Source organism: Ursus arctos, unplaced genomic scaffold (genome assembly GCF_023065955.2).
Source record: "Ursus arctos isolate Adak ecotype North America unplaced genomic scaffold, UrsArc2.0 scaffold_4, whole genome shotgun sequence".
NCBI lineage: Eukaryota > Metazoa > Chordata > Mammalia > Carnivora > Ursidae > Ursus > Ursus arctos.
The window spans coordinates 31,874,784-31,898,593 of NW_026623056.1; the positions used below are offsets into that span (position 1 = coordinate 31,874,784).

The 23,810-nt window shown below is 32.9% G+C and overlaps 1 protein-coding gene across 1 annotated transcript in view; it reads right to left on the reverse strand.

Moving 5' to 3' along the window:
* Positions 1-23,810, reverse strand: part of STXBP5L (syntaxin binding protein 5L) — a 425,975-nt gene that overhangs the window by 84,064 nt on the left and 318,101 nt on the right. The window contains exon 19 of the mRNA XM_044382469.2: positions 9,162-9,313. Coding sequence (XP_044238404.1) covers positions 9,162-9,313 — 152 coding nt within the window. The remainder of the gene's footprint in view (positions 1-9,161; positions 9,314-23,810) is intronic.

A 23,810-nucleotide genomic window follows, 5' to 3' on the forward strand; every position in this document is an offset into this window, starting at 1 on the left:
TCTTTTTGATGGCTGAATAATATTCCATTATGTATATATACCACACCTTCTTTATTGATTCATCAGTTGATGGACATTTGGGCTCTTTCCATAATTTGGCTATTGTTGATGCTATAAACATTGGGGTGCATGTATCCCTTTGAATCAGTATTTTTGTATCTTTGGTCAAATCCCTAGTAATGCAATTGCTAGATCATAGGGTAGTTCTATTTTTAACTTTTTGAGGAACCTCCATACTGTTTTCCACGTGGCTGCATCAGTTTGTATTCCCACAAGCAGTGTAAGAGCCTTCCCCTTTCTCTATATCCTCGCCAATAACTGTTGTTTCCTGTGTTATTAATTTTAGCTATTCTAATAGGTGTGAGGTGATATATCTTTAGAGTTTAGTTTTGACTTGTATTTCCCTGATGATGAGTGATGTTGAGTATCTTTTCATGTGTCTGTTAACCATCTGGGTGTCTTCTTTGGAAAAATGTCTATTCGTGTTTTCTGCCCATTTTTTAACTAGATTATTTGTTTTTTGGGGTGTTGAATTTTATAAGTTCTTTATAGATTTTGGATACTAACCCTTTACCAGAGAGATGTCATTTGCAAATATCTTCTCCCATTCTGAAGGTTGCCTTTTAGTTTTGTTTTTTCCTTCACTGTTCATATGCTTATTTATTATCAGTATATCTTCTTTTGTGAACTACTTATTCAAATTTTTTGCCCATATTTTGATTAGGTTGTTTGCTTTATTATTGAGTTTTTAGAACTTTAAAAATATATTCTAGATACAAATCCCTTATAGGATATATGCTTTGCCAGTATTTTCTCCTAGTCTGTGGCTTAGCTTTTCATTCTCATAACAGTGTCATTTGAAGAGTAGAAATTTTTACTTTTAAAGTAGTCCAATGTAGTCATATGTTCTTGTATGAAGCATGTTATTGGTATGTTATTTAAAAAAACTTTTGTGTAACCCAGTGTCACAAAAATCTCATTTTTTCTAAATTTATAATTTTCGGTTTTATATTAAGGCTCATGATCTATTTATAAGTTAACCAAAAAAATTCACAAAGTATGGATCAAAGTTAATTTTTTTACACAAGGATATCCAACTGTTTGAATACCATTTGTAGGAAAGACTATCCTTTCTCTACTTAATTGCCTTTGCAACTTTGTCAAAAATCAGCTGTTCGTATACGTGTGGATGTATTTCTGAAGTCTCTATTAAGTTTCATTGATCTATTTGTGTTTGGACCAACATTAAACCATTCAATAACACTAATTTTTTTTTTTTTTTAAGTCTTGAAACCAGGTAGTATTGGTCTTCCAACATTGTTCTTTTTCAAAAGCTGCTTTGGCTCTAAATCTTTTGCATTTCTGTATGGACTTTAGAATCATTTTGTCAGTTTCTATTTAAAGTCTCCTCAGGCACCTGGGTGGCTCATTTGTTTGGACGTCTGCCTTCCGCTCTGGTCATGATCCCAGGATCCTGGGATCGACTTCTGCATCGGGTTCCTTGCTCAGCGGGGAGCCTGCTTCTCCCTCTGCCTGCTGCTCCCCCTGCTTGTGCTCTCTCCCTCTCTGTCAAATAAATGGATAAAATCTTTTTTAAAAAAGTCTCCTCGATTTTTATTGGAATTGTATATTACAGATCAATTTGGAGAGAATTGACATCTTACTATTGAGTCTTCTGAAACATGAACATGGTGTAATTCTTCATTTTTGGGGGGTATTTAACTTCTCTCAGCAATGTTTTCTGGTTTTCAGTGTATAGGTCTTTCATATCTGCTGTCTTATTATGGCTAAGTATTTCATATTTTTAATACCACTATAAAAGATATTTTCAAATTTCAATTTCAGGTTGTTGTGGTTACATAGAAATAAACTTGATTTTCATACATTGATCATATATCCTGAACTTTGTTAAACTCACTTATTCTAGTTGATTTCTGTAGATTTCTTTAAATTTTCTTTGTAGATGATAATGTCACCTATGAAAAAAGATGATGTAACTTCTTTTCCAATCTAGATAACTTTTGTTTCTTGTCTGAGTACACTGGCTAGAATCTCCAGTACAATGTTAACTAGAAGTGGATGTGAATTAGAAGTTTCTTCTAGTCTGGCTTTGGGGAATGGGCACCATTTCCTTTGAGTGCTGGGCACTGTTTTCTTTAATCCCTTCAGATGGCTCTTTCCCTGGTTAGTTCATCATAGTATGTGTTGATCAGTACTTTGTTGAGGAAGAAACTCTGTAGATCTCTGGGATCCTCTTTGTAAACTGTAGCTGCTTTCATTTTCCTGGTTTCTCATCTCCATCTCATCAACTCTGGGAGTCAACAGTTTTCCTCCTGGGTTTCCCCTCCTCCTTTTGCTGCAGTCTAGAAACTCTCAGGGCAGTAACCGTATGGTTTTAAGGTTCATTTCTTTTGTTTCCCATTTGTCAGAGATTACTGTATTTCATTGCCTGATGATCTGTGTCTTAAAATAAACATAGTTTCTTTTGTTATGTCTGTTTTGTTTGTTTGTTTGTTTGTTTGTTTGAGTCTAGAGGTTAATCTGCCCTGTTTCTCTATCAGGGTCTGAAGTGTAAGTCCAAAGCATTGTCTGTTTTCTTCTTATCTCACAAAGCTTCACTTAAATGTTTCCTCTTCAGATAGGTCCTTCTGTCATAACTCTCAAAAATAGGTCCACCTTTCCCCCCTTATCTTTTTCTCCTTGATAGCAATGCTATCTTTTTTTCCAACTGTAACAGTACATCTGTGGATTCTTTATATGTTTTCTATTATATATTGAGGAAAGAGACCATAATTATTTCACTCATCACTGTATATCTAGTGCCTAGAAAAAGATTTGACACAGAAGATGATTAATATTTTTTGAATGAATGAATTTTTCCCATTTATTATTTACCATAAGTTTTGCTCATTTTTGTTCCTTGAGGCATTCCTTCTTATTCTTTGTTTTACTCCTCCATTTTTGATGTTCTTCCATTCATTTTTTTATATTTATTTGCCTCTCCTTGCTAGTTCTTTCTTATTCTTATCTTCCCCTTTAAATTTTTCTTTATGCTTCTATTTGTGTTCCCAGCATCTGTTACCATTCCCTACACTCTGAAAAAACCATGCAGTGAAAGCAGGAAAATATCTATAGATAGACTTGAGACCTTCTAAAGGATCTCCCATTACATAACTAGAAACTGATGCGCAAGCAAGTTTGTCTGACAATGTTCTACATTAAGCCCACTTTTCAAAACTCCTTTTTGTTCAAACAGGATACTACTATTCTCTGGCAGAATTTCTGTCATTTTGCAAATAGAAAAAACACTAGACTATGAGGCAGCTGACTTGGTATTAGTCATACCATAGATTCTGGAAAAGTTATTTAACCTCTCTATGTCTTGCTTTTGTCTTTTATTATAATAATAAGGTCTACTATTTATAGAAATGCTTTTATAAACATTAACCAAGAAAGATTCCTAAGTCTCTAAGGGAGGTAGGAATTATGATTTTTTACTTTATATATGAGAAAAAAGAAACTCAGAAGTTATGTGACTTGCCAAAGATTTCAGATGTAGTGAGTAGTTAAGTAGAAAGAGTAGAACTTGATATAACCTTCTGACCCTATGCCTGCTGCTCTTTCCAAATCATCTGGTTCCACAAATCATAATCCATCAAACACAGAGGTTTCTTTTGAGCTATAGAGTTTTATTATTCTATGATGTGAAAGATTTGCAGACGGAATAAAGTTTTAGGGGAGGGAGTTCCTTGGAACCTAAACTACAATACAAAATGATCAGTGAAAGAGCCCAGGAAAAGATTGAAATTGAGGTGTTTCTCCAGGAATGAAAAGTATGAAGTTCAAAACAGAACGTGATATCACTTTGTGAGCAAAATTGATATAATAAAATATAAAAGCTGGAATTCAGAGAGCACCTTGTCCAGTCTCCTCAATTGTGAGAAATAATTTTAAATTGTTTCATTTTTGAATATATTATTTTATTGATTGTAGATAAAAACTGGGGGGAAAAAAGTGGTTCCTGATTATAGTATAATACAACTGGTTTCCAATGAGCCTGAAACTTTCAGAAACTTAGAGACACTGAATAATACAGTGGAAAGCAAATGAAGATATGCTTTCCTGAAAATTAGGAAACAATTCATGAAAAGGCCAAATAGTCTCTATTTGGAACTCTATATATGGAACTATAGAAATGTAATCAGGTTTTATGATTAAATAAATTAAAAGCAAATTTTCATAAAATTTATTTTTTTAAAACATATTCCAGGATATACCTTTCAAGTCATTAATCAGTCCCTTACCAAAATATAGGATATTGATTATCAAGAGAAGACTTTAAAGAGATTTGATTTCAAATCTCATGGTTTGTCTGAACTCCTAGGGAGCTCACTGGTGGAGACATATAGGATCTTTTAATGGTCTTCTAAGGACTTGATTTTACTTTTGTCTTGACACTTCAGATCTTTGTTTAGAAGAAACTATGATTTGTTTTGCACAATCCCAGTGAACCCAGTAACTACAGAAGCTATTTCTGCTCTCACTTGTCAAATTTGAAAAATCCTCTAGCTATTCATATGAGCAAAAAGAGTCAGCTACATGCTCTATCCTAACAATCATCATTTAATTACCGAGCACATATTTGTGCCAGGTGTAGAGGGTATAAAGAATTTGAGAACTACTCTTCAGGTTCTTGCAATGCATTTGGAAAGGTAGAGCATATACATAAAAATAAGTAAACATACAAATGAATTTATGCTAAGTACCAACTGGTTCACATAATTCCACGTAGAAGCTTATACACTATAGGCATTTAAATAAAGGAACTGGCACAACAGGGCTCTGATGGCAGCAGGAAAGGTTTACAATAGAAAGTAAAATTTGAGCAGGGCATTTCCAGAAGAGGGGATGATATGAATAAATATACGGTTAGCAAGATACATATATACTTGGCGTAAGGGGAGTGTTTTTATAGAAGAGTAGTAGAAAATTCATTTGAAAATATAGATAGGAATTATATTTTAGGGTACCCTGAATGTTTAAAATCTTTGCTTTTTAAATCTGAAGGAAATTTAAGATTACTGAAGGGTTAGAAGTAAGTGAGCATGTCTCAGAACTTCTTTAACCTTTATGTCACAGTTGATACTGTAGAATTCTGATTAAGAGCCTGCTCCTGTTTCTTTTATCCTCAGTATACAATTTCTCTTCTTACTATAAAAGCATTACATATTTATTATAGAGATATCAGAAAATACATAAAACTAAAAGAACTTCGTAAAATCCACAGTCTCATGTTTGGAAACTTTTTCTATTTATATAGATGGATACATTCTCTCCCTCTCTCTCTCTCTCATACACACACACACACACACACACACACACACATACACAGTGTTGGGTGCATCCAAACTTGAGAAGGCAAGATGGATTCAGAAACTCGAGTATGTGTGTTAAACCACCTGGATGTGTATTAAGGAGGGCATGTATTGCATGGTGCATTGGGTGTTATACGCAAGTAATGAATCATGGAACTTTACATCAAAAACTAGGGATGTACTGTATGGTGACTAACATAATATAATAAAAAAATATTATAAAAAAATAAATAAACCACCTGGAGAATACTTACAGGGAAAGTTTTGGCTGAAACTTTTTATGTGGCAGGGAAATGGGTAAGAAAGAATAGAATTAGGGTAGAAGTCAGCTAATTTTTTATGTAAAGAGCAATATAGTAAGTATTTTGAGTATCATGGGCCATATGGTTTCTGTTCAACTCTGCCATTGTAGTGTGGATGCAGCCATAGACATTATGTAAAAGATGAGTGTGGTTGTGGTCCAATAAAGTTTTATTTATGGAAACTGAAATTTCCTATAATTTTCAGGTGTCAAGAAATATTATCATAATACTTAATAGGTTTCTGTTTTAGGAGAAGCAGAAGTCAACATAGAAATCAATGTTCTATCACAAGTCATGAGGAGCAAAGACAATGAATAGCATCCAAAAAGGGGGTGTTCTGCTAGAATAGAAAATTAGAGGATACTGATGATGAAAAATAGGGCACCCTATGGGCATTCCCAGAAAAATTTTAAGGATTTCACAGAAATTGAGTATCTTTAGCTACAAGAAGACAATGTTTTAGGTTATTATAAGTGATGTGATCCCACTAATTCTCTACAAACTGACGAGGTGAAGTCTGAAGAAATCCAAGATACAAACAATATATGTATGTATGCGTGTGTGTGTGTGTATCTATATATTATTCATACATTATACAAATATGAAGCCGTCATATATATTGTTAAACAACCAGCTTTTTAAAAACATTACATTGATCAGTATATTATAAATGTCTTCTCGTCAGTGAATGTTCACCTCTAACATCACTAGTATCATCTGCACCTGCAATCATACCCTCATTCTCTGTTCTTTTTGCACTAGTTGATAGAATTGCTTACTCCAGCATCTTCTAATTTGCATTTTCTACCATGGTAAATGTTAATACTATTGACTTTTTAGTTTGTGACTTCAATTCCCCAACTTCATAGTGTTTGGTACCTAAAATCACTACAGAAATATGTGTTTGTGTATTCTATCTTAATAAAAAGCATCAGAAGTTAGGAATACTTAGCTAAATCTAAGAAATCTAATTACTTAGAAAAAGAAAATACTGTGGCCCTTGTTAGAATACTTTTATAAGATGGCCAAAGGCACAAGGTTTCCAAAACAAGAAAGCAATCAATTGTTATTGATACTGGAATGTCAAGTTTACCATTTACAAGGACACCATGGCTCTTCCTCCTCAAAACAAATGATAGGGACTCTTGAACTAAGAGAATGTGGTCTACACGGTTTGAAATAAAACTGGAATAATGGATGTGAATAAATGGGTATATGACATTAGCTATTTGAAGTATTTATATAATTATTAAAATTATCAGGTTGCACTTCCATAACAAAACAAAAATTTGCATGCATGCTGAATGTGTTTTTAAAAACACATTACTAAGCAGAGACGTATGAGTTTAACCAGGCATTAAGACTTAAAAAAGCTATTTGCCTAACCTTTATAGAACTTACTCTGATAGGAAGTACGGATCCGTTTCGTTAAATCAGGATAAAGGTTAGACAGGCCACGCATGCAAAAGTTGTCTTTGGAACATGCCAGAACATCAGCATCAGCAGCAGGCAGAGGAAAGAGAGAGAAATAGTCTAAAGTGAAAGGAAGTGATAGCATACCAGAATCTAGAACAGCCAAGATGAAGAAATTGCAGCAAGTTTAGGTAATCAAATTAGAAAGGAGATATTAAAAAAATAAATCAATTAGAAAGAGATGACAGATGAATGATGAGAGTGTTGTAGTAATTTTATTTAATCAAATATCCTATAAGAGTAGATGTCATATTTCTCATATTCATTTTATGTAGTAAACTTATTTTACTTGTAAATAATATGTAACTTCATAAAAATCAAAATGGTTGTCTTTAATCTTCGGTATTAACAGTAAAGCTTAGGGATTTTAGTTTTTGGTATTTTTATAACATAAAGTGAGTACTCATTGTAGTGATTTTATACACTAAATATGAACAAAGTTTATGATTTCATCAGTTTTCCTGATTTTAAAGTCATCAAAATTCTAAGCTCTAATCATAATTGAGTCTCAATAACTTTAAATTAAGTAACAGTTTTATTATGCTTGTCACAAATACACCTTGTCATCCCATTGTGTATATCCAGTAACTTAGATGCTGTCATAGGATCCACAGTTTTTCTAATTCAGTTTGTGCTTTCAACACACAAATGTCGCCTCCTAGCCCCTAATATCTTCCTATCTTAGAGTCCATAAACTTTCAAAAATCAATATTCTCTTTCCCAATCATGAGGGAATCTTATGGTATATGCATGCACAATTTCTCTTATTCTGCCTTCCTTTCAAAAGCCAGAAATGGTAGAGGCAGAACCTATAGAATTTGAATTTTCCAGCATTCCTAAGATATTGCTAAAAGCTGAGATCCCTAACAGAAAACAAAGAGACTCCAAGTTCTGAAGGAGAAATTCTGTGCTCCTGAAAAGCATCTAAATTAGCAAGGTGGAAAGGTTGAGGTTTATTTAAAAAAACAAAAAAAAAGGTTAACAAAAAGGGGGAACTTCACTATGTCAAGTTAATTTTTCATTAATCAAAAAGGAAGCTTCTTTTATTGTAACATTCAAATATTAAGTTTGGCAAGCTTGCTATTTAGAAAATAATACCTATTATCATGTTTTCTTTCTAGTTTAAAACATCCTTTACATGAGTATATTTAATAAAGACTTTAATAATCAACTCATTTTTTAAAATCAACTGATTAAAAAAAACAAAATCTAATAGAACTAAAGACATAATACTATAGATGTATTTCCATCTGCAAATCTTTGAGCTCAACTAATTTTTTATCAACTATAGTACGTCAGTGTACAGAAAATATACAAAATTTTATCTGTTTACAAAAGCCAACTATTTGGATAAATATTGAAATTTCAGTAAACTTTGGATAATTTGGCATATCAAAATTTGGCATTATATAGAAATTATTTCTGCTTATATCTTAATTAACCTTATATGTTTTTCTTTTATAGTTAATTTATTGGTCCTGTCAAGCAAAATGTGATCTTTCATAGCATTTTACAATGTTAATTAATAACGTTTATTGCATTTGTGAAAATGCCTTCAGGAAAATCACCATCCAACAAGGAGAGGTGACAGCTAATATGGAGTTTAAAAAAATTAAAAATAGTGAAATAATTATACTTTTAAAGGGTCCAGATATATTAGAAGAAAATTATCCTGTTAAATACAACCATTGCAAATTTTTCAACTACAGAACCTGATTTTCATAGCATTTTTATATTTAATAGCTTCTTATTTTCTGTTATTTCTTAGGAATTTGACCTAAGAAACTTGAGATGCTTCCTAACTTTGACAGCAAATTGAAGTTTAAACACTTCCTTTACCCTTTCAAAGATTCTCACTATGTTTCTGCCCAATTTTATTTTCATATTATAAATTATGTTGACTTTATATTGCCATGCATTTGAACAGTATCATAGAAGAAAGTTAAGAAATCTACAGGCAAGAAAATAGGTGAACTAATCAAGCTCATAACCATTTTGTTTTATCTCCTACCTGCAATGAACTGCTTGTTTTTTCGAGGAGACCGTGGTTGACGTTGGTATAGGTCACTTGATCTATATAGGTCAATGGTCCCCATGCTTAATAGTACTGTCTTCTGTATAAAATCCACCACAGCCAACCCATTGCAGTTCCCAAACGCAACTCTGAGAGAAAAAAAAAATATGCAACTAGAATGTATCATAGCAATCATTATTATTTTTATCTTTGAATAAAAATAAGATAATTAGAAAGTAATGCCCTAGGGTTGGTGAGGTTAGATCATGATTGGTATAATCTCAGGAAGGATATCATGCCTTTACATAGGATAGGTTAACCTTGTATAGTAGGCATGACCACTGCAGTCATATTTTATCATCAGTTTTTTTTAGTAAGTAGTGATTACCCAATCTGCTCTTGAACTTGGCCTTATGTTTTTATAGTAGAATCATATAAAATCTTTTTGCTATGCAATGGGGAAATACATTAAAAAATGGCACACTTTAATAACTATAGATGGTTAGATATATAATTAGATGCCTTTTAAAAATAAAATTATAATTGTTAAGCTCCAGATTATGTCTCTTATTAGTATATATTTAACACAAAATTTTACATAAAATTAACTTTCTATATCTAAGGTTTTGACCATAGTAAATATAAACAGATATAATTTTCATTCATAAAAAATTAAAATTTTCTCACTCTCTTGTTCTTTATTCTGTCCTACTTATTAAAAGACAAACACCATTTGATTAATTTCTCCTGAGAAATTAAAACAGCTCTACTAAGCAGGCATTTTGAAGATTTATTTATTTGTTTGAGAGAGAGAGAACACAAGCAGGAGGCACAAAAGGGAAGGAAGAGAGATACCGAGCAGATTCCATGCTTGGTGCAGAGCGGATGTGGGGCTAGATCTTACAACCCTGTGGTCACAACCTGAGCTGAAACCAAGAGTTGGTCGCTTAACAAACTGTGCCACCCAGGTATCCCTAAGCAGGCATGTTGGTCAGCCTAACCATTAGGCTTACACAAACTCTTTTCTCAGTTTACAACATGCCTTCTAACTGAACAGTTGTATATTTGTGCTTTTTGCTCCCTAAACTAAACAGACACTAGTTGCATGACTGTTGTTTTGCTCATTTTATGTAAGTTCCATGTTGTTTTATTACTTAGATTGAATCTGATTAACAAATCATCAGTTTACTCTCAGTCTAGTTCTTTCTACTCCACCACATAACCTTCTTTACAAGTAAAAAGAAAGAAGTTCTACCATACTAGAGGTTTTGCTATTTCACCTAGAGTTCTACATCTTCAATAAGACAGACTTTGGAAACTAAAAAAAATATTGTTATAAAAGTCAGCAGATTCCATCTCCATGATTTATAGGTGACCTTGAAAAAAAATAAACAAACTTTGCCAGGCCTTAGTTTCTTTACTTTATAATGAGAATTATACTACTAGATTGATCTACTTCTCATGGCTTTTATGAACACCAAATCAGAAATTTGTTATTAAAGTACTTTGAAAAATTTCCATACATAAGTAGAATTGATCCTAATATTTTAAGTAAATTCAATATTATAAATATTACATTAAGTAATATTAAGTAATTAAGTTAATCTCTATAAACTTGTACAGGTATGATAGAGTTCTCAGATGGAATACTGAGAAAAAACAAAAACAGGAAAGTAGAATGTATTACAACCAACCAAAATAATTATTTTTATCTTTAATTAAAAATAAGAATACTAGACAGGTGCCTGGGTGGCTCAGTCAGTTGGGCCTCTGCCTTGGGCTCATGTCATGATCCGGGGGTCCTGGGATCGAGCTCCGTGTCCAGCTCCCTGCTTGGCAGGGAACCTGCTTCTCCCTCTCCCCACCCCAGCTTGTGCTCTCTCTCACTATCTCAATCTCCCTCTCAAATAAATAAAATCTTTAAAATACATACATACATACATATATACATACATACTAGAAAGTTTATACCTTAGGGTTGGGGAGGTCAGGCAATGGTTGTTAAACTTAGAAAGAATACTGGATCTAATTTCCTAACTTAAATAGAAAACTGGACAAAACTATATGAAGCAAGAGTTTTCACATATTGGCTAACAGGCAAGACGGGCTCAGAGAAGGATAACATTCAAGGTCAACTTTAGGTATTCTCTATGTTTTGTTTGATTTGTTTCTACAGTTTCATTGAGATATATTTCATATACCATAAAAATTCACTGGCTTAGATAAAGTATACAGTTATGCAGTTTTTAATATGTTTATTCTTAACAGTTTAATATATTTAGAATTGTGCAATTATCACCACATTTTAGAACATTTCAATACAGGCATCTAGGTATTTTAATTTAGACTAATTGTCCTAAGTGAATGGAGAGATTTCTCAGGCTAGAGCACAAGAAATTTAAACATCAGTGGTCATGTTGAATTGAGGAGAAAGACATCAGAGTCTGATGCTGTGAAAGCAGTCAGAATTTATGGGATAAAATACTACAGAAATGAGAACCGCAGAGAGAGAGTATACCAGAGATTTATAGAACGGTTCTCTAGAACATCCATGTGAAGAAACTACCCCAGGCTCAGGAAAGAACAACCAAAGAGATAAAGCTGAACAATTCCCAAAGCTCACAAAAGGCTGAAAATATTTCATGTTACTCCCAGCCAAACTGTTGAGATTTTCTAATACACAAAAAGGCAGATAAAAGTAGTATCACTTTAGTAGTGCGGGCAAATTAGCCATAAACTAAAGGCTCTTCTGAACCCCACCCTAAAAAAGCTTAGAGACATGATTCTAAGTAACATAACTGCCTTCCAGAAAAATCTCCAACACTATTAAAAAGAATCAACAAAATACCACCATAATGTAAAATTCACAATGTCCACTATATAACAAGTAGCAGGCATATAAAGAATTAAGAAAACATGACTGATAACCAGAGGGAAAAAAATAACAGAAACATACCTAGAAATGAAACATATGACAAAAGTACAAACAAGAATATTTAAAATGCTTAATAAAATAGGGACACCTGGGTTGCTCAGTTAAATGTCTGCCTTCAGCTTAGGCCATGATCTTGGAGTCCTGGGATTTAGCTCCACATTGGGCTTCCTGCTTAGTGGGGAGTCTCCCTCTCCCTCTGCTCCTCCTTGCCCTGCTTGTTTTATTTCTCTCTCAAATAAAGTCTTAAAAAATGTATATTGCAGATATTTGAGAAGGTAGACGAAAACCTACTCTAGAGCTATAGGAATCAAGACAGGCTGGTATTGAAATAAAGATAAAAAATAAATTTTAATGAAACAGAAGAATGGCCATGAACACACATAAATGGTCAACTGATATTTGACAAAAATGCTATGACAAGTCAGAGGAAAGATCTTCTTTTTGATAAATGATGTGAAACAAAAGCCCTAAACTTTTACCTTCCATGGTACACAAAAATTCATGTTGATTTCTTTAAAAAAATAAGAAGAGGGGCTCCTGGTTGGCTTAGTTGGTTAAGTGTCCAACTCTTGGTTTTGGCTCAGGTCACAAGCTCATGGTCCTAAGATGGAGTCCCGAGTTGGGCTCCGCATGGACTCTGCCGGAGATTCTCTCCCTTTCCCTCTGTCCCTCCCTGCTCCCTGCCACCACTCACACCTGTTCTATCTAAAATAAAATGAAATCTTTAAAAAAAATAGGCAAAGATTTGAACAGACATTTCACCAAACAAGATATACAAATGTGAAATAAACACTTGAAAGACGGTGAACATCATTAGTCACCAGGAATATGTAAATTAAAATCACTGATCCTACCAAAGTAGATAAAATTTAAAAGACTGACAATACCAAGTGTTGACAAGTATATGGAAAAACTGAAACCCTAATACATTGCTGGTGGAAATGCAAAATAATATAACCTCTTTAAAAAATAGGTTGTCTTAAAAACATATATAGTTAACCCTTCAACAACAAGGGGTTAAAGGCACCTACCCCACACAGTCAAAATCCATGTATAACTTTTGATTCCCCCCAAACTTTACTAATAGGCTACTGTTGACTGGAAGCCTTATTGGTAACATAAACAGCCAATGAACACATATATTATATATGTATTATATACTATATTTTTATAATCTAGAGAAAAAATGTTATTAAGAAAATCTTAAGGGAACATATATTTACAGTACTGTATTGAAAAAAATCCATGTATAAGTGGACCCATACAGTTCAAACTTATGTCAGTCAAGGGTCAATGGAACTCACCATATGACCCAGTAATTCTACTCTTGTTATTTACCCAAATAAAAAAAATGTAAACAAATGTTACACATAGACTTGTGCCTGAATGTTAATAGCAAATTCAGTCATAAAGCCCCAAACTGGAAACTAAAATTTCCATCAAATGGTGAATGTATAAACACATTTTTGTATATCTGCATAATGGATAATGCAGCAGTGGAAAGGAACAAGCCACAGATATACATGACATGGATGAATCACAAAAGCAGTATGCTAAGTGAATGAAAAGAAACACATAATTTATGATTTATGATTCTGTTTATATAAAATTGTGGTAAATGTAGTCAATTTGAGAGGCTGGAAGTGAGGGCTGAAAATTGAATGCAAGGGGGCAGGAAGGAACCTTTGGAGGTGATTGATCATTTTTATATCATTACTTTGTTAGTGATTACATGACTTGTATTTGTCTTTTATGTTTGTCAGAACTCTTATTTCATACTTAAAATTGGTGAATTTTATTTTATATACATCATACCTCAGTAAAGTATTTGTAACACTAATAAGTATTTAGTTAATTACTACCAAAAGGACAGTTTGTGAGAATTACAGTAGAGTCTAAAAACTCTAGTCTCTAAAATGTTCTGGAGAGAAGGAGTTGATAGAGAAAAGATTTTTTAAAATTGGGTATTTTGGGTAACCTGCCTTAAAGATAAAATGATTTCACTGAGGGGGAAAAAAGTGAGATTATTTTTTCTTCCAATAACTTGTTGGTAAGGAAATTCAAAAGAAAATACCAACCAACAAGAAGAGATTTTCAAGATTTGGAATTTATAACAAAAATAATTTTTATTGATCTTATCTTTGTTTCTTTAATTATTTAACATCTATCTTAAAGTCTACTTTATATTAAAATTATTAAAATTAGCTCTTCTAAATTTTATGAGTTGATAAATTTTTCTATTTTATAAGAACAAAATATATTTATATATAGAAATTAATAAAAGTCCAGATTAGAAAGTCTCTAAAATTCCTATGGGCATCCTGCTCTACTTGGCATTTATGAACAATGTTAATGTATAAACACTTATATAAATATAAAATAAGTGAAAATCAAATATTTTAAAAATACATTTCTATTTCAAATCTTAGAATATGTTGATGCTTTAAGAAATTGCTCTTCTTTCTAAAAGCACCAACTCAGAAAAACAGGTTTAAATATGAGTTTGTTCAACGATTTTGGGGAAAACAAAATTTTGCTTTTAAATACCTTAAAATTTTTGTTACTGGTATGTACTTAGGAAAAAAGCTCATGTAACATTTGTAATCAATATACTTCAGAAAATTACTGGTTTAATAATTCTGTCTTAAAAATAATTTTGTTTTCTCCCTGATATACCACCATGTAAAAATAATGTTAAAAATATCTGTGTTTAAATTTTAAAAGTTTAAATTTTCATCTAAAATGTAACTTAATTACACTTAAATAGAGTTATAAGTTCAGTTCCTAGTTGTCCTAGCTTCATTTTTGGTGCTCACTGTGGTTAGCAGTAGCATATTGGACTGCTCAGATTATAAAACAATTCCATCATTGCAGAAAGACCTATTGGACAGTATTTTTGTAGGTTGTGTATGTCTTAGCTTTATTTTCTCATAAGAAGCCTAACTTAATTTCCTAAATTTCCCATATCAATTTTCTTTTTTTTTTTTTTAAGATTTTATTTATTTATTCGACAGAGATAGAGACAGCCAGCGAGAGAGGGAACACAAGCAGGGGGAGTGGGAGAGGAAGAAGCAGGCTCATAGCGGAGGAGCCTGATGTGGGGCTCGATCCCATAACGCCGGGATCACGCCCTGAGCCGAAGGCAGACGCTTAACCGCTGTGCCACCCAGGAGCCCCTCCCATATCAATTTTCTTGTTCAAAGAAATTAACATTTTATATTAAATAATTCTGTTTAAACAATTACATTATTATAGATAATACCTGAATAAAATGGACTATTAAGTATAGTTGACATACAATGTTATATTAGTTTCAAGTGTACAACAAAGTGATTTAACAATTCTATACATTATACAATGCACAACATAAGTGTAGTTACCATCTATCAAAATACAAAGTCATTACAATATTATTGACTGTATTCCCTATGCTGTACTTTTCCTTCCTGAGATTTATTTATTTTACAACTGGAAGTTTGTACCCACTAATCCCCTTCACCTATTTTGCTCCACCTACCAACCCCCTCCCCTCTGGCAACTACCAGGTTTTTTTCTTTGTATTTATGTCTGTTTCTGGGTTTTGTGTGTGTATATGTGTGTGTGTGTTTGGTCATTTGTTTTGTAGATTCTACATGTAAGTGAAATCATGTGGTGTTTGTCTTTCTCAAACATTTCATGTAGCATGATACCTTCTAGGTCCATCCATGTTGTTCCAAATAACATAGATATTTACCCCTAGTTGGACTGATCCCTTTAAAATTATGTAATGCCCTTCTTTGTCTTTTATTGCAATCTTTGTTTTAAACTTCATTTCTGATACAAGTATTGTGACACAAGCATTATTTTGTTTTGTTTTGTTTTAGTTCAGTTTGTATCCTTTGCCTTCAGCCTATGTGTGCTTTTAGGTCTGAAGTGAGTCTCTTACAGGCAGTATAAGATGGGTTTTGTTCTTATATCTATCCATTCAACCACCCTATGTTTTTTGATTGAAGCATTTAGTTGATTTACATTTAAGGTAATTATTGATAGGTATGTACTTATTGTCATTTTGTTAATTGTTTTTATAGTTCATCTTTGTTCTTTTTTTCTTCTCTTGCTGTCTTTCCCTGTGAATGATGACCTTACTATGTTTAGATTACTCTATTTTTTGTGTTTCTATTGTAGGTTTTTGCTTTGTGGTTACCATGACGTTTATATTTAACACCCCAGGTAAGTTGCAATTAGTATTAAACTGCTGATTTATATTTGTATTCCACCTCTCCACATTTTAAGTATATGTATAAGTATATTTTGTATTTTCTTATTTTGTGTATCCCTTAACTAATTATTACAGACACAGTTGATTTTACTACTTTGTCTTTTAACATTTATATTAGCTTCATAAGTGGCTGATCCACTGCCCTTACTGCATATTTGCTTTTACCTGTGAGGTTTTTTTCTTTCATAATTTTTTACTTTTAGTTATGGCCTTTTCTTTTCCACTTGAAGAAGTCCCTTTAACATTTCTTGTATAGCCAGTTCAGTGGTGATGAACTCCTTTAACTTTTGTCTGGGAAATTCTTTATTTCTCCTTCAATTCTGAATGAAAACTTTGCTAGATAGAGTATTCTTGGTTGTATGTATTTTTCTTTTCTGCTCATTGAATATGTCATGCCACTATCTTCTGGCCTGCAAGGTTTCTGCTGAAAAATCACCTCATAACCTTATGGGGGGGGGGGTTCCTTTGTATGTAACTAGTTGTTTTTCTCTTGCTGCTTTTGAAAACTACATCAAAAACTAATGATGTACTATATGCTGGCTAATTGAACGTAACAAAAAAAAAAAAAGCTCCATAGGAAGTTGCTACCAATTGGTGCAGTTGGCCTTGGAGATAAAAACTATATTCTACCCCGCAAACCCTGTCTAAGATAGTGTTAATAAATTTACCCAATTAGCTGTGCCTGAAAAAAAATTCTCTCTTTAATTTTGATATTTTTATTATTATGTGTCTCAGTGTAGATCTCTTTGGGTTCTTCTTGTTTGGGGTTCTCTGTGATATTTGGACATGGATCTTAGTTTCCTTCCTCAGGTTAGGGAAGTTTTCAGCTATTATTTCTTCAATTAAATTTTCTGCCCCTTTCATTCTTCTTTTGGAGCTCTTATAATGTGAATGTTAGTACCCTTGAAGTCACAGAGGTCCCTTAAACTATTCTCAATTTAAATTTCTTCTTTCTTTTTGATGTTCAGCTTGGGTGATTTCCAGTGCTGTGTTTTCTAGATCACTAATTTGTACTTCTGCATCATCTTATCTGCTGTTGATTCCCTTGAGTGTATTTTTCATTTCAGTTATTGTGTTCTTCAGCTCTGACTGGCTCTTTTTTATATTTTTCTATCTTTCTGTTGGAGGCCTTACTGTGTTTATCCTCAAGTTTGGTTATCATCTTTATAACCATAATTTTGAACTCTTTATTAGGTAGATTCCTATCTCAGTTTCATTTAGTTCTTTCTCTGAGGTTTGTCTGTTTTTTCTTTTGAAACATATTCCTCTCCTCATTCTGCTTGACTTTGTGTGTTTGTTTCTACATATTAGGTAGATCAGCTATATCTCCCAGTTGTGAAGGAGTGGCCTTAGGTAGATTTCCTGTGTGGCCCAGAAGTGCAATCCCAACTGTTCACCAGAACCAGGTGCTCCGGGGTGTCCCCTGTGTGGGTTCTGTGTTTCATTCTGTTGTGGCTGGGCTGTAGCTGCTACAGGTGTACTGGTAGATGGGCTGACCCCTGGAACAGCTGGCTGAGAGGCCTGGCTACAGCTTCTTTGAGTATGTTGTTGGGGGGCACTAGCCTCTCTTATGGTTGTCTGCAAGGTCTGGCCATGACTGTTGTAGCTGCATTGGTGATATGCCCACAAGGGAACACCAGGGTGGGATGGGTAATGCTAACAAGGTAGATGGAGAGTATCGGAAATGGTGTCTTCCAGTACCAGGCTAGCTAGGAAGAGGAATATAAAAAAGTGCATCTATTCCTGAAGAAAGTTGCTACAGATCCTGTCCCTCCAGCACACATCCTAAAATTAGTCAATAAATCTCCTTCAAGTAGGGCCCAGTTTCCTTTTAAACTGCTGCCTCTCTGTTGCGTCTTGGTGCAAATGAGTTTGTGCACAGGCTCTTTATGAGCAGAGTCTCATTTTCCTATAGCCTCATGGCTCTCCCAGAGTTAAACCCTGCTGGTTTTCAAAGGTAGATGTTATGGGGCACATCTTCCCAGTGCAGGTCCTCAGGGCAGAGGTGCCTAATGTGGTGCCTTAACCCCTACCTCCTCAGGGAGTACCCCTGCCTTTGTGATATCCTTGCCACTTGGGGGTTGCCATTCTGGGCATATAGGTCCTGACTAGTCTGTATCTCTTCCCCTCCTTCCTGTCTCCGTGTGGCTTTTCCTTTATATCCTCAATTGTGTAAGAGTTATTCTTCTAGTCTTCGGGTCATTCTCAGAGAGAGCTGTCCTATACGTAGCCATAATTTTGGTGTGTCCATGAAGAACGTAAATTCAGAATCTTTCTACTCTGCCATCTTGATTTTCTCCTCATCTATAAATTCTTTTTGTATGTTAGATAAAATCACTCTATTATTGGTTTACTTTTTATTCAGGTAAATAATGTAATATTTATGTCTTCAAGTTATTATTTTATGGGTGGTAATGAAGCACTATCCTTTCTAGCCCTGGGATACTACACTATTTCGTGTTTTTCTACATCCTAAATAAGATCCCGTCCATGTAAAAACTCCTCAATTATTCTATTTGAATATGTCATGTGTATCCTGCTCTGAGTCTAAAAGTTACATTTTATTTTATTTTTATTTTTTAAGTAAGCTCCATGCTTAATGTGGAGTTTGACCTCATAACCCTGAGATCAAGAATCACATGCTCTACTGACTGAGTCAGCCAGGTGCCCCTAAAACTTACATCTTATATGTGTTAATACATTTAATCCTCTCAACATTTTATCTCATTTTACTGATATGGAAATTGAACACAGAAACTTTACGTAACATTCCTAAGATTCAAGAGCTAGAAAACAGAATTAAGATTTGAATCCCAAAGAATCTGACTCTAGCATTCAGGCTCTTTAACTTTGCACTTAATTATCTCAGTAACTAAAAAAAACAGAGCTTCCACTAAGCCTAACCATCAAAACTTTATGGCTCTTTATCCTCTGGAAATTATGGGAGTATGAAGAGCTCATAATAATAGAAGAACATAATTGCTTCTATCTTTGGAATAAAAGTAAACTATTCACATTTAATCTTCTCATTAGATTCCTTCAATTACTTTGATTTCTCACCCTGTTTTTTTCTCCACACATCTTGTTCTGTTACCTTGCTGCATTGTATCAATTTTGATATTTATACTTTCAAATGATTTTCAAGTCATTGATCACATACCATAGGTCCAAGATTTTCTAACCATTTCTGGTATCTGATGATTCTCAGCTCACATTCCCAAGTCCCTAAGGAAAGTATGTTCAGAGGCACAAAACAAAGTTTTCTTTTTTTAGTTTTTTTAAACTTAAAAAATTATTTTTACTTTAATAATTTCAACAATAAATATAAGATGAAAGTCCCCTTAATTGGCCTACTGTATGCCAATCCCCCTTTCAAAAATGATTGCCATTAACAGTTTTTATACCTATCTTGCTCTTTTCCATGTCTTAACAAGCATGTACTTGTTCTATAACTTTCTTATTTTCACAAAAATATGTCAAAGACATACTTCCTTGTCTGTGTTCTTTAACTGTTGCATTGTATTCTAAGGTAAAAAAGTAATATGTTTCCCATCCAAGTACTAACCAGGCCCGACCCTGCTTAGCTTCTGAGATCAGATGAGATCAGGCACGTTCAGGGTGGCAAGGAGCACTGGGTGTTAAACACAGACAATGAATTATGGAACACTACCTCAAAAACTAATGAAGTGTATGGTGACTAACATAACATAATAAAAAAAACCCAAAGGTTAATAATAAAAAAACCCCAAAAGTAACATGTTTTTTAAAAGAGCATCTTCCTATTTATGGACATTTATATATAGTTCCAAATGTTTTGTTATTATATGTAATATAGAACATCTTTCTACAAACTGAATAAGTGAGTCCAGAAATTGTAAAAATTTCACTAAGATTAGAATTTTAGGGTCAAAAGATAAGCTTAGTTTTATTTTAAAAGATAAAATGTATAAAAAAGAATCATTTCCTCATATTGTTAACAGAAAATATTAACAATCTTTAAAAATTCTCTCATATAACAGATAAAAATTGCCATTCTGTTGTCTCAGTTTTTTTTTTTACTTGTTACTAGTGAAGTTATAAATCCTTTCATATTTACTGGCCATGCACTTCTCTGAATTGCCTGTTTATATAGTTTGCTTATTTTGTAATTGGATAATTTTTTTCTTATCAATTTGTAGGAATTAAAAAAATGTACTCTGGTTGTTTATAGCATATTACAGATAAACAATGTTGCGTAGTATAAATAATATCATGTACCTTGATTTTTTTTAACCTTATTAGATATTTTGGTACTTATTCTATGTAAATCCATGGGATGTGAATTTTTAAAAATAACTCCACAATATTTATGTGTAATCTGATTTATTTACCTAGAATTTTGTTAATGGACAATAGGTTGCTTCCAGTCTATGGCTATTGACAATACAACAATGAATATCCTTCGTAAGTTATTTGCACTAAAATATGCAATATATTTATGGGATAAATTTCTAGAAATTACTCAATTTGTAAAAATCTTATACTTTTTTATTCATGTGAAACACTCATAAATGAAAGTGTACATAATTGTACACTTCAGTGAATTATCACAAAGTGAACAATCCCACATAACCACCACTATGTCAAGAAATAGTATGTTACAAGCAGCTGCCTCATGCTTCTGCCAATTATTGCTACTCTTTCCTGTCTCCCCAAATCTGACTTTCAATACCAGTTTTGCTTGTTTTTGATAGATGTTTGGCTTTTTTCGTATATCTTGTTACATGTAAATATAGTTTTTCACTTTAATTGCTGTAGAATTCAAATGGATATGTTACAATATGTTTATATGATCTACATATGTTACTATATGTTTATATGATAAACATAGGATATGTTTATATGATAAACATAGGATATGTTTATTTGATCTACTCTAATGGACATCTTTTATTATAGTTTGGGGCTATTTTAAATATAACATTAGCATTGCAAATAATGCTACTATCTTTTGAAACACATGATGCTTGCCTTTCATTGGGTATATACCCAGAAATGAAACTTTTGGGTTGTAGTGTGTGTCAACATATGGAGTAAATAATGTTAACAATTTTATAAAGTAGATTCAACAATTTACCCTCTTAACAGCAATGTATGAGAGTTCCTGCTACCCAGTATCTTTGCAAACCCTACCAACATTACTGATGGAGTTGTGTACCTTCTCATATATATGTGAAAATATATTTGTCTTTTATACATCTTTCTTTGCGACATACTCAAATTTCTTCTGCATTTTTTCTATTATTTGTGTTTTCCTTATTGATGATTCATGAGACTCTTTTTACACTCTGCATATGAATGAGTCCATTGTCAGATACAATTAATCCAAATATCTCTTCCTTGTCCTCCATTTCACTCTCTTAATGATGCCCTTTTTTCCCAAGAAGTTCTTAATGTTTTTCTTTATGGTTAATACTTTTTGAGTATTGTTGAAGAAATATTTTCTTAACACAAGTGTAATGAAGATATTCTCCTGTAATACCTTCTAGAATCTTTGTGTATAGTAGGAAAGAAGAGTAAGATTTCAGTTTTTCTATATAATTTTTCGATTGACTTTGTAGTATCTGTTGGGGAAAACATGTCATTTCCTCTATTGCTCTGAAGAACAAATTTGGCTATAAATGCCTGGATCTCTTTCTGCACTCTTTTTTCTGTGTATTGGTCCTGTCTATCTCTCCTGTGCCAACAGAAGCCCTGTCATAACTAATCTACCTTTATTTAATAAGTCTTCTTTTCCAATAGAGCAAGTCTTCTAATTCTGTTTTTTCTTAGTTAACTGGGGTCCTTTGCATTTCTCTATAAATTTTAGAACCAGTTTTAAACTTCCAGGGGGAAAAAGCCTGCTAAAATTTATATCAGCATTGTAGTAAATCTATAGATCATTTTGTGAAAACGTGACATCTTTGTGCTGTTATTGAATTTTACAGTCCATGATTTAGGTTCTTTAATTTCTCTTAAGTTTTTATAGTTTTCTGTGTAGAGATCTTGATCATCTTTTATTAGGTATAGTCCTAGATTTTTTTATTTTTATTTTATTATAAGTGGAATCTTTATACAATTTTAGTTTCTATTTTTTCAGTATATGGAAATGTAATGTATTTTTACATTGACTTCATATCCAGCAATCTTGTTAAAATATTTTAGTAAGTCTAATAATTTATCTGTAAAGTATTTAAATAATGTACATACATAATAATTTCTTTCCATTTCCTTTTTTTCTAGTCCATATAACTTTGATTTATTTTCCTTTCTGTATTGCTCTGGCTAGGATCTACTACTGTAGATGTGAATAGAGGTGGTGACAGCAGTCACCCTTGTCCTCTTTTTATCTCAGAGGTAAACTTTTCAACATTTTACTGTAAAGTATGAATAATATTTGCTGCCATGTATCAGATTAATGAAATTTCCTTCTTGGTTTAGTTAATTTTTCTTTTTAGATCATGAATAGATGATAAATCTTATCAAATGTTTTTGCTCTTTGCATCTCATGGCTTACGTATATGGTTTTCTATTTTATCCTTTAATGTGACAAATTACATGAATTCATTTCAAATGTTAAATAACCCTTTCATTCCTGGCATAAGCCAAACATGGTTATAATATGTAATTATTTTATTGCTAGATTTATTTATATTTTGGCTGGAATTTTTACACCTATATTCATGTTGCACTTTTAGTAATAATGATCTTTTCAAATTTTGGCATCAGATTATGCTGGCCCATAAAGAGATGAATATGACTTTTTCTTTCTCAATTCTCAGAAAGTTTTTGTATAATACTGGTATTACTTATTGCTTAAAATTTTGCTGGGATTTATGTAAGTAGCCACTTAAGCTGGAGTTTTTCAGCAGTTCAAACTGTCTATGAGAAAGGTGTCCAAGTTGTCTTTCTCATACAAGTGTAGGTTCTTCAGAGGTTCTATAGTGACTGTCACCCCCACAGTTATTTTACATGGAAAATGTGCTGACTTATTCTAAACAACCTTCAGCTTCTGAACCTGGTGATATACCTTCCTAGCCTCTTAATTTTGTCATTCCTTGCCTTTATAGGTTAATCTTTTGAGTACAGAACCCTGAAAATGGCTTGAGGTCAGTCATCGGCCATAACTACTTGGGCTATATCTTTGCAAACATATATTCTTGCCATATCAAATAATGGGATTATTGACTGTCCCATACTTCCATCCTCTCCTCCATTCATTAAAGGCCTGTTTCTGCCAGTTTTCCTACTAAACAATTTTCAGTCAACAAGTTCCCCTTATGTATATTCACATATACATGTGATTTTTTTTTAGGTAGTCTCCCTTTCAAATGGCTTCAAAGAGCTCTTGGAGCTCATCAGACTTAGCTTAGAGGACTAATGGGAAGTATAGAAGTAGAGCCAAATATATTTTTAAAAATGTATTATTTGATAA